Genomic DNA, 18,725 nt, shown 5'->3' on the forward strand with positions numbered 1-18,725 from the left:
CAGCCAATTTGGTATTGTTTAGCTTCTCGATTTTAGTTATGTTTCTCCCCATCCCAGTGGAAATGAATGTCCCTGTTCCTGGGCTCTTTGGATCATGGCCTCCCTATAAATGTTGATGGTATACCACATGTGTATTTTCTAGTTAACTTCTATTAATAACTGAAAGTCTAGAAAGATACAATTGTGGATCGATCCCAAAGTAATCCCTCTCCCTTGATATGTAGCATATATTAAATGGTAGAAGAACCACTTTGGGAGTTACAAATTTCTTTGGACTTAGGTTTATTTGTAAAATGAAAGGCTGGATCTCTGAGTACATCTATGTGATTCTGAGCTATGGCATGTGACTTTTGGACAGGCTAATTATAATTGTGGGAATCTGTATACATCTATCAAAATTAATATCTGTATCTACGAAGCCACATATTATTTCATTACACAAAAAAAGATGTAGGTTAGTAAAGATGTGGATTTTTAAATATATTGTAGACTCTTGCGCTTTAGCAGAGACATGGACTTCTGCTACTTACTGGATGTGTACTTGTATACAAGTTACTATGAAAACAATCTGAGAGGATGCTCCTGTGTGTAAAGTGCCTAGTACATCCTTATGAAATATTCATTAATGAATGTTAGTGCTTTTCTTGTTGTATAGGACAGGTGAAATGCCTTCTAGAAAGTGAATACTGAAAATGTTGAAAAATATTTTAAATTTTATGTAGCTGACTAAATTACCAAGTAAGGTGTTTATAACAAATAAAAAAGAAACATGAAAAGGACAGCTTTATTTTACATGATCAACTTCTGTGCTAATTATTAGTTTCACATTAATGTGATACCAAAATTCTTTTCATGTTGAAAGATTTTAGATAGACTCTATGTCCTGTTGAGAAGGAAATCACTTCTAATTAAGAACTGATCTGATTAGTCTGAATCAAGGTTACTTTTACATGTGTTAATAATGTATACATGGTTCCTAGGTGGGTAGCATCATCACAATATTTAGTGGATACCTTTGTTAAGTGACAAGATACAAGAAAGAAAAAAAACTGTAGCAAATGATCAGGTAACGCCACTTCTTACTTTAAAAAAATTACAATTCTAATCGCCATTTCAAACAGCAAACTTTCACTATATATGTTTCTGTTAATCTGTAATATCAAAAAGCCTATCTTTTTTTTTAAGTTTCAGTGTAAGATTAATACAAATTGAATGATAAATTGTTAGACGTAATTTGTGCTTTTCTAGCGGAAAGGGTTTTTACCATGTAGTAAAATACATTTATTCAAAAAAGGAGAGATATAGTACATTGTAATTTCAAAGAAATTTTTATATTAAAATGTTACCCTTTTGGCTTAAATTGGAGTTTCATTTAAACTCTAAACAAAGAAGTTCACGATCAAGGCCAAAATCTTGTCTATATTACCATACATATCTAATTATATGTTATTTTAAGCTTATTTATTTTAAACCATGATTACAGAGTTAACATATGGGAATATATTAAAGGCATAGCCTTATTATATTTACTGGACTTTTGGTTTAATTCTCTACAACTTTAAACTAGTACTGGAATATGAAACAACAGAAGTGTATTTATTTAGATAAAAACAAGATCTGAAATGAGTCCTTCATTGTATTTTTCTAAAGAACTTGTCATGAGCAAGTATTCAATATCATGTAGCTGGAGAATCATTCATTATATTATTGAATTTTTTCTTTAACTATATACCAATATTTTGAGTATGCATGAGTTTCAGGCCAACTGCAATTAAACTGTGAATTTAGGTATTATCTTGACTACAACATTAAACACAACTAAGATTTTCAAGTCAAAACGTTTACAAATCATATTGCCATTGTGTAGTGAAGCCATTCTCTGAAGATTAAAAGTTCTGCTTGTTTGGAAAAATCAATTAGGTCTTTTTAAGCAATTGAAGTTCTGCTTTCCTTCTAAACGTTCCTTTACTAATTTTTCCAAAGAGAAAAGATGCTCATCTGCATCTTCTGGCACAAGGCTTCTCATAGAATTTGCAAGTTCAAAAAGATATTCTGTATTTTTTCCACTTGGACCAGCTGCATTAAAAATTTGTTCAGCGATGTCTTCCAGAGGTGCAGGACCAAGATAATTAGGATTATCACATGTTCCAATATATAGCAACACACTGAATGGTTCTGTTGTGGCATCTTTTGGATAAAAAATGACTGTTGTGGTCCTGTAGCCTCCTTTTTCTCTGAAATCAAGGTATGCTTTTATTTCTTCTTCCCTTCCTGCTGGCAGTCTGTAAGCAACACCCCATACACAACCCTGTTGAAAAATGAAAAGAATGTATCATTTAGTATTTACAAGGCTAAAATAGGTGAAGATAGATTATGAGCTAAGAAAATATCTTGTATATTCTTAGAAATCAGTGCAGTTTTGCTTCCCTTAATGTGTAACGAAGAGGTATATACTAAATAATAAAGGAAATAAGCATTTTAAATTCTTCAATCTGAATAATTTCCTTGTATACCAGGATATTTATCTTTGTTTAAATTTTTAAAATTATGTCTTTTAACTAATGGGACTGATATGAAAAATATCAGATCTTCATTTAGTCATTAAAAATATAGTTCTAAATCTTTAATCCATAAGCATTTCACTGATACTATGCTGAAACCCACTGGAGTGGGTTGTGATTTCTTTCTCCAGTGAATCTTGCTGACCTAGGGATCAAACCAACATCTCCTGCATTGATAGGTGGATTCTTTACTGCTGAACCACTAGGGAAGCCCTTATTAAATATATTAGTTGTTCCCTTATTTGCAAAAAGAGTTCTGTATTTTAAAAGCTCTGTAATAAAGTAATCAACTATTAAGGCAATAGGTTCATTTATTTGTTCATTTCTTCACTGCATAAACTTTAAAATATCCTTAGTAAATTACTCCATCCAGAAGAGTAAATGGCAAACTCTGTCTAGGGAGCCTATGAACAGTGTCAGTAAAAGCAATGTACTTTAGCTGCAAAGATTTTTTGTAGTATCAATAAAATATCTGTGATACAAGCAAGATTTATAGTTTGTAACACAGATTTTCTAGTTTCTTGATAACTTTTAATTATTAAACTTCAGGTTGAATAAATTATGTTGAATAAATTAACATTCTATAGGAACAAAGTGCCTTTTATTACCTCTAATTAGGATTTTTAGTTACCAGTTTGGAGCCATTTTTTTATAGATGTTTTTCCTAATGTAAGTTATGAAAGCATTTCATAATTTCACCATTATTCATCTGCTATTGCTTGATTTTTATTATTTTTGCTGCTTTGATTTTTATATATCAAAGTCCTTTCTAAAGTTAAATATTTAACTTCACAGTGTAAAATTTGGATCTCAATAAAATGATTGAAAATATTTAAGAAACAGAGAACTATCAGAGATAAGTTTTCTAGTACTTCATACTTTTTAAAAAACCTGTTGTGCTATCGATAAGATTAGGCAGTAAAGAAAGTGATAATTCATGACTGAGATTTTTGCTGAAATACTAGACTCCTAGCAAATGTGAGGAAAGCTTTAAGGCTTTCATTTAATTCTTTGTGGTCATCTGGCTATCTGAGGATTGGCTCCGTTAATGTGAAAGGAAACCACAAAATTCTCAGTCAACAAACTCATCAAGAAGGGAAAAATGAGACTACATGCCATTGGCTTTTTGTTGTCTACCTTGAATTCTGCATCCCAATTTTTCCCAGCACATAAGAAGCAATACAACTAATACAGAGAGGAATTTCTAGGCTTAGTGTAGTTCAAATTGTCTGTGATGACTGCTAATAAGATTTCACTGATTATTAAAACTGCAAAACATGTTAACATTTTATGATTAAAGATTATATGAAAAAGAATTATACCATACCGCAGGGTCTTCAACAAGAGTCACAACTCTTCCAGGCTGTTTTAAGAAAAGTAGAAAAAAAAAAAAATTTTTTTTTCCTGAATTAAAGTTCATTAACTGAGCATTAGCAATTTACTGTTGACATGGAATATTTTAACTTCATTTGTTTATACTGAGCACTTTTTAAAAGCTACTTATTTTTATGATCAATTTTAAAGTGAATTAAAAGAATATCTTATCCAAACTATCTTGGCCTTTTTAAAAAATTCTCTGAAATTTGTGTATAATAGGTATATTGTATTCACTTAGAATGGATATATTAAAACACACACACACACACAAAAACACACCTGTGACTGAAATCAAAAGCAAAAGGAAGAAGCGACTATAAATAAATATTCTGATCACTTTTTTTTCTCATCAGGGAATAAAGATTGCTATAGTGTTCCACTGAGCAACAAAACATGACATTCCAGGGTGCTTTCCTATAGAGAAGTGGTTCTCAGGTGTAGATAAAAATTACTTGGAGGTAGTTTCTGATTCTGTAAGTCTGGAACAGTCTGAGAATTTGCTATTTTTTTTAATACAAGTCCTACCTTGTGTCAAAGGTTGTGTATTTAATAGACATTAGTGAGAGAGTTGAGTTGTAAGCCACAACTTTACCTACTTGTATGCCTGCTGTGTGACACATAGTGAACCTGTATCATTCAGATATTTGTGCCATCCTTGTTTGTACTTCCTTCTAGTCTTTGTCCATTTGTATAGATAACTCATAATCATGGAACACATGGAATTTTGGATTTTTTTTAAATTTAACTTTCCTGTTAGTCTTCTGATACTTTTTAATAGGTCCATGATACTCGACCATCAGTGAGCTATAATTTAAAAATCTTTGTACTGTTGGACATTTATATTTAGCTTTTTTTCTATTTAAGATAATGCTACAGTGAGGATACATATATTGATGTGGGTCATGTAGGAATTGCCATATTACCTTCAATTTCAAAGTGAATTTGGAACTATTTATTGAATATCTATTCTTTGTTGTAGAGACGATAAAACTGATTCTGGTTTTTAAAAGCTTATATTGTAAGTCTGGAATATGAACTTATTAACATGAAATAGGTAGAGAATACTTAAGGGCTGTGATGTATGCTGTTTATTAAGTGAAGTAATAATTCTGAGTCTTGGGTGGTCAGAAGGAAAGACACAATTCTGAGTAAGGGTCTAGGAGCAGAATTAAACCAGGCCAAAGTGTCTGACTTTAGCAGAGGCTTCTCCAAGTATGGAAGATGATTCAGAAAGATAACTGGAGAAATAGGATAGAGTCAGATTTGAAAAGCTAAAGATTGGAGTTGAAATTGGGGGGCAATGGAAAAAAACAAGCCACTGAAATTTGGGAGAAACAGGAAATGAGGTGCTACTGTAGCACTCAAGTTAGTAGGTGACTGGCATGATAAAAGCAGGTTCTTTGGGAAGATTGGTGTGTTAAAGTATATTTGCTGTTCAGTCGCTCAGAGTTGTGTCCCACTCTTGCGACCCCATGGACTGCAGCACGCCAGGCTTCCCTGTCCTTCACCATCTCTCGGAGCTTGCTCAAACTCACGTCCACTGAGTCAGTGATGCCACCCAACCATCTTGTCCTCTGTTGTTCCCTTCTCCTTCAGCCTTCAGTCTTTCCCAGCATCAGGGTCCATCAATACAAGGATGTTCATGGCGGGGAAGTATACAGTATGCATGTTTAAGTGGGAAGGAGGTAGACTGAGCAAGAAATGGTGGTGGTCTGCGGACGAGCTCTGCTCTCCACCTTTCCTTGCTTCCCCTTTCACCAGCCTACTCACTAATTCTTGGTAGCTTTATCTTCTGATTATTTTCTAAATTTGTTTTCTCTTCATCCTTTAGTTTCCTCCTTAGGGCTTTCTCTCTCTGCCTCCAGTTTGTTCTACATGGCCCTAGGTTGACTTTTTTTGCAAAAATTGGGTTTTGAATTTTCTTGTGCTTTAAATTTTTCAGGGTTATAATATTCTACAGGATAAAATAAAAATTCCTTTGCATGAGTTAACTATAAACCTCACTTCTTACCACTTCCCTCTCAAGCTGTAATGAATTATTTATAATTTTTCAGTTCAGCTGCTCAGTCCTGTCCAACTCTTTGTGAGCCATGGACTCCAGCACGCCAGGCCTCCCTGTCCATCACTAACTCTCAGAGCTTGCTTAAACTCATGTCCATCCAGTCAGTGCTGCCATCCAACCTGTCTGTTGACCCCTTCTCCTCCCTCCTTCAATCTTTCCCAGCATCAGGGTCAGATGAGTCAGTTCTTCACATCAGGTGGTCAAAGTATTGGAGTTTCAGCTTTAGCATCAGTCCTTTCAATGAATATTCAGGACTGATTTCCTTTAGGATTGACTGGTTGGATCTCCTTGCAGTCCAAGGGACTCTCAAGAGTCTTCTTGAATACCACAGTTCAAAGCATCAGTTCTTCAGCACTCAGCTTTCTTCATAGCACTCAGCTTTCTTCATAGTCCAACTCTCAAATCTATACATGACTATTGGAAAAACCGTAGCTTTGACTAGATGGACCTTTGTTGGCGAAATAATGTCTCTGCTTTTTAATGTGCTGTCTAGCTTGTTCATAGCTTTTCTTCCGAGGAGCAAGCGACTTTTAATTTCATGGCTGCAGTCACCATCTGCAGTGATTTTAGAGTCCAAGAAAATAAAGTCTGTCACTGTTTGTTTCCATTGTTTCCCCATCTATTTGCCATGAAGTGATGGGACCTTTACAAACATTCATATCTTTGAATGTACCAGTGCCCAGAGTGGAATGGGCTTCCCTGGTAGCTTAAACGTTAAAGAGTCCACCCGCAGTATGGAGACCTGGGTTCAATCCCTGGGTTGGGAAGATGCCCTGGAGGAGGGCGTGGCAACCCACTCCAGTATTCTTGCCTGGAGAATCCCCATGGACAGAGGAGTCTGGTGGGCTATAGTCCATGGGGTCACAGAGTTGGACATGACTGGGTGACTAGGCACGGCACAGCATTGCACAGCAGAGTGGAATGCCCTTCTTTAGAATTCCTTGGGTATCCTCCTGCCACTTTTTTCATAAAGACTTGGCTGTCTTTCCAGGCAACTTTGCAGCAGCTCCTTCTAAACTCTCATTGCACCTTTTCCCTTATAGCACTTATTAGGTATTGTTGTTTGCATAGGTGTTTCCCACTTATATGTGAGTGCTCAGTAGTAATTGTTGAAAGGGGGAGAGGTAGTAAAGTCCTTGATGTAGGTGGTGACAATTGAAACAGAAAACAAAGAGCATATGTAGGGAATCATGAAGGGAAAATAGATGGGTCCCTTTGACTGCTTATGGATGAAATACACGTGGGCTGTTGATACTACTGCTATATTTACCCAGAAAATATTTTATAAAACTTAAGCTGTTTGTTCCTATTATTATTAGGGAAACAATGTAAATTTGTAAGTGTACTTAAATTTTTTGGGGAGGGCATTGAAACTGAAGAAGGGGTCTTGAATGGTGAATAGGATTGGAAGATGTGAAATATGAGCCATGATGGGTCCTTTCATTGGGTAATGAATAATGTTTCTGATCACCATCTAGAAATGTTAGAGATTTAGTAAATATTCATGATCATCTCTTGTGTTAAAATGTTCTTTTTGAAATTGAAATATATTCTTTCTGTGAACACTTTTTCACATTTAAATAAATCCTTAATTTGATAAGAAATTGCTAGTTTTGTTAGAAATAAATGAGATGCTTAATTAAACTTAGGAAGATACTAAAATTTAATGAAGCTAAAAAGAAAGCATAATTAGGAGAGGAAGTAGGTTTGGCATTTTTCTTACAAATATCACATTACAGTATGTAGAAATGAGTCCAACATTTGTATAGTAATATCACATTTCATATGTACTGATAACTAGCTCACTAGCAGCATATATTGCTGTAAGAAACATGGTGCTATGTAGAATCTTCATTATTCTTCTAATTTGCTAGGTGTTTCTGTAGCCTTTTGTATTTCGGTTTGTCAGACAGTTAATATTTGTAAAAGGCTTGTGCTCTATTATAATAGAAAATGTGAAGTAAAATAATGTTCTTTCCGGTTTTTTTTTTTTTTAGCAGAACAGTATACTTAGAAAATGTTTAATGTTTTAGGTTTTCCTTCAATATGCTAGGATGGATTCTTTAAATAAAGATTGGTATCAAACTGTTAGCCATTGCAGCACCCCCGCCCCCAACCTTCCTACCTTATGTTTTAATATATTTAAGTAAAGAGAGAGATTGACTTTTATAGCTACCTTCTTTACTGTTTTATTAAAGACTCATGAATTGTTGTATTGACTTGGCAATTTCTTATCATCAGTTTGTTTTGACAGTGTACATAACTCAGTGTGCTGTGTAACAAACATTTTGGTTGAGAGTCGAGTACTGAAATATGCTATTATAACCATGTTCTTAAGTATTTAATACTTGGTTTTTTAAACTGAAGCCTAGGTTAAGACATTCCTTTGCAGAATGGCAATTTTAAGTGCTCATATCTGACAACTCAAAAGGCATTTTATTTAACTTAGTTCTTTAAAGTCTTAAATGTTACTTTACAATATTCTTGGAGATGGTTTGGCCATGAAATCTCTTTTGGCCTGTACATGTGCATTTGTGGTAAATCACTCCCCTGTTTTCAAGTCTACCTTAAAGCCAGATTCTTAATTTACCAACTCTAGTTGAGGTAGAATGGCTTTTTTGGGTGATTTTAATCCTGTGTCTCATTTATGAGCAGGTGCAAACTACAGCCTTCTTCTCTTCCCTTTTCCATGATGTAATACTACAGGTATTTCTTTGGAATTAACCTCAATCTCTTTCTACATCTGATTTCTAGCATTTTAGATTTCCTGCTTTTGAGCCAATATTAATTTTTTTTTTTAAAGAAAGTGGTAAGCTCATATAATTCTCAGCATCTTAGCAATTAAACATTTTGTACTCTTCTAAAAGTTAGCTATAGTAAGTGTTCAGCTTATCCAAATTATTAAGTTACTCAAAATTCAGTTTTCCTTATGGATTACTTGTCTTGCAGTCAAAACGAGGCTGATGTGCATAAGCAGTGAGCTGTTATTCTCTGTATTTACAGTGTATTAAGATAAATGTCCCTGCATAACTGACTGAAGAATGGATCAGAGAACTTAATCTCACATTTATAATTTAGAGGAGAACCACTGAAGAAAAAAACATTAAAATAATGTTGGTTATAGTATTGGTACTGTGCTACTTAGGTAACAAAGCTGGACTCAACTTCTGAAGTACCTGACAACCAAGGTGATCAACATAAGCTCCTTTATAACCAGAGGTAATTTTGGAAACTAGTTTTTCTGTGAACATAGGTGTCATAAAATAAAACCTTTGGAAAGATATAAAGAAATCCCAGAAATAACATGCACGTTTAAGCTCAGACCAATGAAAATCTGGCAGAATGCAGAAATGCCAACAAACTTAATTGTTAAAAAGCTGAATTTACTAGTTGATTTTAGTATGTCAACTCCGTGGTGACAGGAAGGTTTATTTTCCCACCTTTTTGTGTGTGTGTGGGGGGGTAGTTGCCAAGAAATGGGATCCCCTCTCAGCACGTCAGCCTTGTGGGAGCTTGTGCCCACGTTTCTTGCCTCCTCAAGAAGTAACTGCCACCAGCATCTCCAGCGGCTTCAAAAGGACTGCCCTTGGTTTAGGATCCCAGAGTCGGGGGCAGGTGGCCGAGGAAGGCGCACAGAGGTAGGAGCAGTATCCCTAACCCACTGGCCTTTGGCGGTGGGGCGAGTCCCGCAGAGCTGGACAAGGAGTTGAGGAACAGTGCTCCGGGGACAGTGAGTGCAGGGGACCGGTTGCGCCTCACCTTGCCAGGAACTCCGCGGTGGTCGGTGCTGCCCTGCCAGAAGCGCCTGCTGTAGCCTGAGATATATCCAACCAGCTTGTCCTGATAGGGGAAGTCCACCTTCCAGATGAGAGACCCGTAACCGAAAACCCACATCCTTCCCTTGCTTTTCCTCCGTGGTGGCTGGCGGCGGCGGCGGCGGCGGCAGTGGCCGTCCCCTCTTCCGTGGTCTCTGAGCTGCTGTCTTGCTGCTGCCGGCGAGGGACTACGACTTTCCGGACGCAAGAAACCGGCTGCGCAGGCGCAAGCCTGCACTCCCTCCTTGGGCGCGCAAAGCACATTGGGACTTGCAGTTCGCGGGGCGGTTGCCCTCCCTGTCTCAGCCACCGTCACTGTTTTGTCTGTTTGCTTAGGGTATTTGGAAGCATTGATTTCCTCTCTGCTAAGCAATGGATTTTTCAGCAGCCTCTGTTTTATCACCCTACCTTTCTTGAGGTGCGTGTGGTCAGAAGACTACAGTACCCACAATCCTTTTAGTGTGGCTTTAAGGTTGGGTGTGTTTACTTTCTTCAGATGGGAGGAGAAGAGAGAGGGTGGGAATCTTGGGTGGCGTGGTCTAGATACACGGAGACGAACTGTTTATGGGCACCTTACGTGGCACTTAGAAAGACATTTCTTATGCTTTGAAAACTGGATTTCTGCCCATTTAACAAGAGCTAGGGGAATGCAAGCAGCGATTGTAATCTGTATTTGACTTTATTTACATTAAAAAAATCTTTTTACCTTTCAAAGACAAAGTATACTACAGAAGTTTTGTGCCTGTGGAAGAGCTATCATTATTTCAACAAAAACTGCTTATATTTTTAAATGTTCTGTGTGAAACGACCTTAGTCATCTTTAGTATACTCAGAAACTCACTCAGAAAAATGTAGGTAAATGTTTTTAGCTTGCGCATAGGCTTTGGAAGCCATATGTGGGACCTCCTGTAATTTTATACAGGATTTGGGATCTGTGTACGTTTTTCTGTTGAAGAATTTAACAGATTTCATGAGTTTATCCAATAGGTCAAGTATCCTAAAAAAACGTTTTGATCTGCAGGTTAGAGCTGCTGCTCGGAAATACTGTTCAGGAAGCTCACTTGGGCCATCAAGGCCATGTTTCTGTATGTGAGAACAGAAGCCTAAACAAATGCTTGTTCTTTCTTGAAGATTTATGTTTTATAGTCTTCAGTTGTGTAAAAGAATACTGGAACATCCAGGTTCAAAGAGTATTATTTATACTCTTTAAGAAGTCAGCAGAAAAATGTCACAAAGAAAAACTTAGTTTAAGAGTAACCAGGTCTTACTATACAGAGTGAAGTAAGCCAGAAAGATAAAGACCATTACAGCATACTAACACATATATATGGAATTTAGAAAGATGGTAACGATAACCCTATATGCAAAACAGAAGAAGAGACACAGAAATACAGAACAGACTTTTGAACTCTGTGGGAGAAGGTGAGGGTGGGATGTTTCGAAAGAACAGCATGTATATTATCTATGGTAAAACAGATCACCAGCCCAGGTGGGATGCATGAGACAAGTGCTCGGGCCTGGTGCACTGGGAAGACCCAGAGGAATCGGGTGGAGAGGGAGGTGGGAGGGGGGATCGGGATGGGGAATGCATGTAACTCTATGGCTGATTCATATCAATGTGTGACAAAATCCACTGAAATGTTGTGAAGTAATTAGCCTCCAACTAAAAAAAAAAAAAAAAAAAAGAGTAACCAGGTCTTAACTTTCTTCAAGTTGTGGTTTCACATTGCTTGGAATGATTAGTTTCCCCCTCCCATTTTTTCTGAAAAATTTCAAACATACAGAAAAGTTAGAAATATAGAGTGTGGTGACCATTTATGTCCTCCACATGGATCCAGTAATTAACATTTTGCCACAGGTACTTTACCTTTTATTTCTCTTTATATACTTTTAAATCTGAAATGTTTGAAGCTGCTTGTGCTGTGACTTAACTGCTAAATAATTCTAAGAATAAGGACATTCTCCTAATAACCAGAGTGCCAATATCACATCTAAGAAAATAAACAATAATTACATCAGATATTTATTCTGTGTTCAGATTTCCTTAATTGCGTCAAAATTGATTGTTGTAGCTGATGTTTTACCAGTTCAGGTCCAGCTGAGGTATATTTATCATACATATTTGTTACCACATTATATGTATTTTGTTTGTGTTATCTTTTAGTCTAGAACATAGGTTTTATTAAAAGAGATATTTATTTATTTGCCTTGCTGGGTCTTGGTTGCACACTTGGGCTCTTCAGTTTTGTTGAGACATGCAAAATATTAGTCATAGCATGCAGGATCTAGTTTCCTGAGTAGGGATTGAACTATGGCACCCTGCATTGGGAGCTTGGGATTTTAGCTACTGAACCAGCAAGGAAGTCCCTAAGTAAGATAAGCAGTTTATTCATGTTAACTTGTTGTATTAAGGGTTGAAGAGAATGATCCTGCTATTATAGTACATTTCTTTTAGATTCTCTTTCTCTTAAGTGCAAAGATATCCAGTTCTGTTAATTTTTTCAAATTATTGCATATTAATCTGGATCTATTAATAGTATTTGTAACTGTGAGAAAAGCCAGAAGGGGTTCTTACCTGTTTTTACTTGAATGCTGTTTTTAATGTCTTTGGAATGGTATTCTTGTGTGTGTGTTTGTGATTTTCCTGTGTAGGGAAAAAAGGTTTCTTCTCTTAGATGAATATGTTTATAAATTGTCTTAAAATGTGTGATTTGTTCTTTTTTGTGAAACTGGGATGTAATGGCCCTCGCTACAAGTAGTGTGGTTCAGAAATGTACAGTTTAGCATTCAAGATTCTCCATAATTTGGCTACCTCTGTAATCTCAGTTTTCTACTGTTTACCTAATCCTCCTTCCAAAGTGAATTGATTGCTTCCATTACTCACTGGACCTTACTCACCCTTGCTTGTTCGTTTCCATAATTTTGGTTATGTTTTTTTCCTCCTGTCTAGAAATGCTCTTTTGCATGTTATCTCAGTGTCACAGCCTCCCTTATCTTTTAGGCACAGCTTGCAGTAGTTTTCCCCTGCTTTGACTACTCATGACTTTATCTATACTTTTCTTAGGGCACTTTCTGCTTTCTATTTTGAATCACATATATTTATTGTTTCTGTGAGATGGTACATAACTTGAGATAGAATCTGTGTCTTTGTGATCTTATATTCTCCTTATTGCTGATCATTTAATTGGTGTTCAGTAAATAATTATTAACTGAATAATTAAATGTTCTGTAGTAGTAAATATCTTCAGTTTCTTAGTATTGGACCAGTTGATTCAATCAGATTAATGCATAGCTAACATTAGCTCTCTATAGAGAGCTATCAGTTCCTGCAGATACAGTTTTAATATTTAAATATGACCATTGCGTGTGTGCTCAGTCGCGTCTGACTTTTTGCGACCCCATTGACTGTAGCCTGCCAGGCTCCTCTGTCCATGGAATTTTCCAGGCAAAAATGCTAGAGTGAGTTGCCGTTTCCTGCTTAAAAGGATCTTCCCAACCCAGGGAACGAACTGAGTCTCCTGCATGCGAATCCTGCATTTGCAGGTAGTTTCTTTACCTCTGTGCCATGCCACCTTGGAAGCCCCAAATATGGCCATAGATATGTTTAAATTTTTCTAGCACTACAGGAAATACTGTGTGTGCTTACTTTTAACCTCTTCCCTCAAATCCACCTTTCTGATTAAATTATTTAGAATATAGCTCTAGAAACCTTTTTACCCATATTGAACTAGACATGTTTTAGGGTTTCCTGAACTACCTCCTAAGATCTTTAGAAAGACTGAAGGAAGGATGAAACTGAAGTGTTACTGAGAAGGGCTACCCTTTGGAGATAACCATTGCCCTGAAATCCTGGGTCTTAGCCCAATCTGCCTCATCGTTTGACTAACAAGAAATTGTCTTCGTAAGAGTCACATTCTGAGCTATATAGGACACTGACTCCAAGGGAACTTGAGATGAACTTTAAAGGGAGATTGTGAGGAAGAGGGCAGTAATTTTGTGAAAAACTTCTGGGCTAGTGTAGGAAAGCTGGACCCATCTCTTTATGATGCTGTTTGTTCATTTTAGCATATTCAGTCAGTGGGGCTGTTTCGTCAAGGAAAGAGAACCTGAGAGTTTGGCTCCTTCTGGAAAGGACTTGCAGGTGCAGAAAACTTGGAATTACTGCTTATTTTTGTTCTTTAAAAAAAGTCTTTCACTCCTTTCTGGCTGTTTTGGGTTTAGCTCTTTCCTGTAAAGGGCTATGAAATTAATTCTTGAGGCTGAATGTTGCTGGTAGTTAAATGGCCATCTCTACACAATAGAGTATACATTTGGGGTTAACTGCAACTCCAATACTTTGGCCACCTCATGTGAAGAGTTGACTCATTGGAAAAGACCCTGATGCTGGGAGGGATTGGGGGCAGGAGGAGAAGGGGACGACAGAGGATGAGATGGCTGGATGGCATCACCGACTCGATGGACATGAGTTTGAGTAAACTCCGGGAGTTGGTGATGAACAGGGAGGCCTGGCGTGCTGCGATTCATGGGGTCGCAAAAAGTCGGACACGACTGAGCGACTGAACTGAACTGAGGACCTTATGCTGTCTCATCAACAGCATTCCAGTGAGTGTATTTTGTTGGAGTATGAATGGAAGAAGAAGGCTGCAGGAAGAAGTTGCTCAGAAAAGGAGTGATAGAACACTTTAAACTCCCTTGATACCTTTAATATGAGCATTCTAAGGAATCCTACCCCAAACAGAGAGACTTCCTCGTTTAGTCTCGCAGAGGTGATGACACGGCAGGCTATCTCTGCCTCAGGCTTTTCCTCAGCAGTTATGTAATAGATGCCACAGATCAGCTGTGATCTTTTAATATCTAGAAGTACAGTATTTATTGATGAGAGTGTTTTCTTTCTACCTTGTTTTGTAGATTGGTCAAAAGAATGGATTTTACAGAGGCATATGCTGATACATGCTCCACGGTTGGACTTGCTGCCAGAGAAGGCAATGTTAAAGTATTAAGAAAACTGCTCAAAAAGGGGCGTAGCATTGATGTTGCTGATAACAGGGGATGGATGCCAATTCATGAAGCGGCTTATCACAACTCTGTAGAATGTTTGCGGCTGTTAATTCATGCAGGTAAAGTTAATTCACGGTATGGAAGGCTGGACTTGCAAGCAGGATTAATAAAAAAAGTGGTAATACATGACTTATTAACAGTAATATTTGTTTACCTTTCTGTAATCATACAGTGACTGCCTCTGTGTTAAGAATGGTTAGATTGCCCACCTTGAATTATGTAAGTATGGTGTCCAGCTAGATGTCTATAAATGTTGTCCTTTATATGGAAGTGCCTGTGCCTGGCTAGTTTTTATTGCTAAGCTAGGTGATGTGGCAAAAGTAGTCTGCTGTTTTAACTTAAGCATTTGGTAGTTACTGGTTATGTTTATTTTTTATTCTTTCTCCAAAGAAAAAGAGCAATGCTGCTGAAGTTGAGGGTGTGAGTATATTAGTCTTTTTTAGAAATACTTTATGGTTTCCTTAATTTTGGGACTCTGTGCAATTAGTTTGCTTTTATATTTAATGAAGATACAGAAGAGAGCAGGACGGACAAGATCTCTGCCTTTATGGTGTTTTTAATTCTGTGAGGGTGGGAACAGACAATAAATACCAAAACAGTTAAACAAGATAATTTCAGACGATTGGGCGCCATCAGGGTGGTATGGCCATGGACACAAGATAATTTCAAAAGGTGACAGTGTTGTGGAAAAAATAAAACAGAGTAATGGGACAGAGAGTGATCATGTACATCTTTTTCCAACTCTGTGTTTGACTGACTTCATGCTCATAGGTTGAGGTCGGCCACGTGGAAGCGTTTTTACCCCCGAACTCGGCCAGTGCTACAAGCCAATTCCATGAACTTTTCTCCCTCTCCCTCAGAGCCAGTTACACATTTGCCAGCACCCTGCCGAGTGAAGAGCTCAGTAAATGAGACTAAGCAGAGAGTTTGACACTCAGGAAACGGCATGAAGAGAGAACTAATGGTGACTGAGCCCTGCTTTGTGGCAATCATTGTACTAGACGCTTGATTTACATTATTTATCTAATAAGTTCAAAGCTGCTATTGAGGCATTGTTATACCCATTTTATTGTTGAAAAGATCAAGCAAGTCTTAGAGAAATTGCCTTGTCAAAATTTATATAATGAACTAGGAAATTTGACTTGAATCTTTTTCTCTGACTCATGTTTTCCCACTATAGCATGCTCCCAGCATTTAATCAAAATAACCATTTTTAACATTCAGTTAATTTAAGCTGAGATTGAATATAACACTCCGTGTTATGACACTTGGTGCACTGTTTACATTTCATTAATCATGGAAACTCGGATTTTTCTTTTCTTTATACTTACCATCACCAGGCATAGCTATTCAGAAGGTAGTCTTTTGGGGGTATAGCTCATCAAAATTACTGATTTCCTCATAGATTAGAAAGAAAATAACCCTTATAGTGTTTTTGGCTTGGCCTTTTGTTTGTTTCGTTTTAAGGGATGAGTGACAGCAAGGCTAAAGTCTCTAAAAATCGTGATGCAGGCAGTTTGTCATGTCTGCTTTTTAAATCACATGTTCTAGAGTCTGTTATAGTTGAATGTTTAAAGATACTAAAAAAATAAAATTTATGACTCAGATTTTAAAATGCATGTGTTCAGAATTTGTTTGAAGTTAATTCTATAGCTGGAATTCCCAAACTATCTTGGGTGACAAAGGCATGAATTTGAATATTTGTTCCTGGTTAAAAAGCTCATTCTAGATACACTGTTATCTCTTTCTACATCAGTTTTTCTTTTTGGCCACTCAGTATGTGTGATCTTAGTTCCCCGATCAGGGATTGAACCCACACCCCCTGCATTGGGAACAAGGAGTCTTAACTATTGGAGCACAGGGAAGTCCCCCCACATCAGTTTTATGTTAAATTTTTTTTTTTCCTTTTAGCTGCTGAATAAAATTAGGCATGTTTTTGACTTAATATGTTTGAACTGGCTATGTAAATCATTTGTGTTTTCTTTTAGAAATTAAAAATACTGTCTTCATTGTTAATGACTGGTTTTTTTTAGACTTGATGTTTTTAGAGGATAAGATGGCCTCACATAGTTAACATAGTTGATACAGAGGTCAGATAAAAATTTCTTGCTATTTTTATTAGAGTTCACTATTATGAAATAAATTTTCTATAAATCTAATTTATTTGCAGTATATACACAAGGATTAGGGTGAACTCATTTGAAAAGACCCTGATGTTAGGAAAGATTGAAGGCAGGAGGAGAAGGGGACAACAGAGGATGAGATGGTTAGATGGCATCACTGACTCGGTGGGCATGAGTTTGAGTAAACTCCGGGAGTTGATGATGGACAGGGAGGCCTGGCGTGCTGTGGTTCATGGGGTCACAAAGAGTCGGACACTACTGAGCGACCAAACTGAACTGATAAGAGAGAAGAATTTCAGCAACACGTGAACCGTGAACTTCCAGATGTTCAAGCTGGATTTAGAAAAGGTGGAGGAACCAGAGATCAAACTGCCAACATCCGTTGGATCATCGAAAAAGCAAGAGAGTTCCAGAAAACATCTACTACTGCTTATTGACTACACCAAAGCCTTTGACTGTGTGGACCGCAACAAACTGTGGAAAGTTCTTCAAGAGATGGGAATACCAGACCACCTGACCTGCCTCCTGAGAAATCTGTATACAGGTTAGGAAGCAACAGTTAGAACTTGATATGGAACAACAAACTGTGTCCAGATTGGGAAAGGAGTACGTCACTGTATATTGCCACCCTGCTTATTTAACTTATATGCAGAGTACATCATGAGAAATGCCAGGCTGGATTAAGCACAAGCTGGAATCAAGTTTGCTGGGAGAAACATCAATAACCTTGGATATACATATGACACCACCCTTACGGCAGAAAGCGAAGAAGAAATAAAGAGCCTTTTGATGAAAGTGAAAGAGGAGAGTGCAAAACTTGGCTTAAAACTCATCTTTCAGAAAACAAAGATCATGGCAAATAGTCCCATCACTTAATGGCAAATAGATGGGGCAACAGTGGAAACAGTGACAGACTTTACTTTTTTCGGGGGCCAAAATCACTGCAGACGGTGACTACATCCATGAAATTAAAAGACATTTGCTCCTTAGAACAAAAGTTATGACCAACCTAGACAACATATTAAAAAACAGAGACATTACTTTGCCAACAAAGGTCTGTCTAGTCAAACCTATAGTTTTTCCAGGAGTCATGTATGGATGTGAGAATTGGACCATAAAGAAAGCTGAGTGCTGAATAATTGATGCTTTTGAACTGTGGTGTTGGAGAAGACTCTTGAGAGTCCCTTTGACTGCAAGGAGATCCAACCAGTCAATCCTAAAGGAAATCAGTCCTGAATATTCATTGGAGGGACTAATGTTGAAGCTGAAACTCCAATACTTTGGCCATCTGATGCAAAGACCTGACTCATTTGAAAAGAACCTGTGCTGTGAAAGATTGAAGGCGGGTGGAGAAAGGGATGACAGAGGATGAGATGCTTGGGTGGCATCACCGACTCATTGGACATGGGTTTGAGTAAACTCTGGGAGTTGGTGATGGACAGGGAGGCCTGGTGTGCTACGGTTCATGGGGTCGCAAAGAGTTGGACATGACTGAGTGACTGAACTGACTGACTGATGGAGAGAAAAAACAGGGTTTTCAGAGGGTAGGAAGCGTGTATATGACTTGTTCTAGCAGATGGTGACGTTTTTGGTCTCAGTCTTTGAGTTTGGTTGTTCTGTATGGTTGGAACTAATGTCCAAAATTCATTAGATTTGGTTATCTGATTCACTAACTGGAAAAATCAAACTAAAATGAAGCAAAAGTTCTATTTAACCTATTAGTCACTTT

At 37.4% G+C, this 18,725-nt stretch overlaps 2 protein-coding genes across 3 annotated transcripts in view; one reads left to right on the forward strand and one right to left on the reverse strand.

Moving 5' to 3' along the window:
- Positions 1-18,725, forward strand: part of ASB3 (ankyrin repeat and SOCS box containing 3) — a 129,455-nt gene that overhangs the window by 14,610 nt on the left and 96,120 nt on the right. Inside the window, exon 2 of the mRNA XM_061155448.1 lies at positions 14,724-14,932. Coding sequence (XP_061011431.1) covers positions 14,737-14,932 — 196 coding nt within the window. The 5' untranslated portion in view covers positions 14,724-14,736. The remainder of the gene's footprint in view (positions 1-14,723; positions 14,933-18,725) is intronic.
- On the reverse strand, positions 769-10,009 carry CHAC2 (ChaC glutathione specific gamma-glutamylcyclotransferase 2). 2 transcript variants are annotated; one of them, XM_061155445.1, is made up of 3 exons: positions 9,760-10,009; positions 3,889-3,924; positions 769-2,308 (listed from the first exon to the last, which is right to left on the reverse strand). In XM_061155445.1, the coding sequence occupies exons 1-3, from the start codon at positions 9,892-9,894 to the stop codon at positions 1,913-1,915; spliced, it is 567 nt and encodes a 188-aa protein (XP_061011428.1). In that variant the 5' UTR covers positions 9,895-10,009; the 3' UTR covers positions 769-1,912. The 2 variants fall into 2 exon arrangements, with proteins under 2 accessions (XP_061011428.1, XP_061011429.1); XM_061155446.1 differs by lacking the exon at positions 3,889-3,924.

The sequence above is a fragment of the Dama dama genome, chromosome 11, assembly GCF_033118175.1.
Source record: "Dama dama isolate Ldn47 chromosome 11, ASM3311817v1, whole genome shotgun sequence".
Classification (NCBI taxonomy): Eukaryota; Metazoa; Chordata; class Mammalia; order Artiodactyla; family Cervidae; genus Dama; species Dama dama.

Coding starts and splice junctions, on each gene's coding strand:
- CHAC2 (XM_061155445.1), bottom strand. CDS start 9,894: ATGTGGGTTTTCGGTTACGGGTCTCTCATCTGGAAGGTGGACTTCCCC. Junction 3,925..9,759: donor ACCGCGGAGTTCCTGGCAAG/GTGAGGCGCAAC, acceptor TTCTTAAAACAG/CCTGGAAGAGTTGTGACTCT. Junction 2,309..3,888: donor CTCTTGTTGAAGACCCTGCG/GTATGGTATAAT, acceptor ATTTTTCAACAG/GGTTGTGTATGGGGTGTTGC.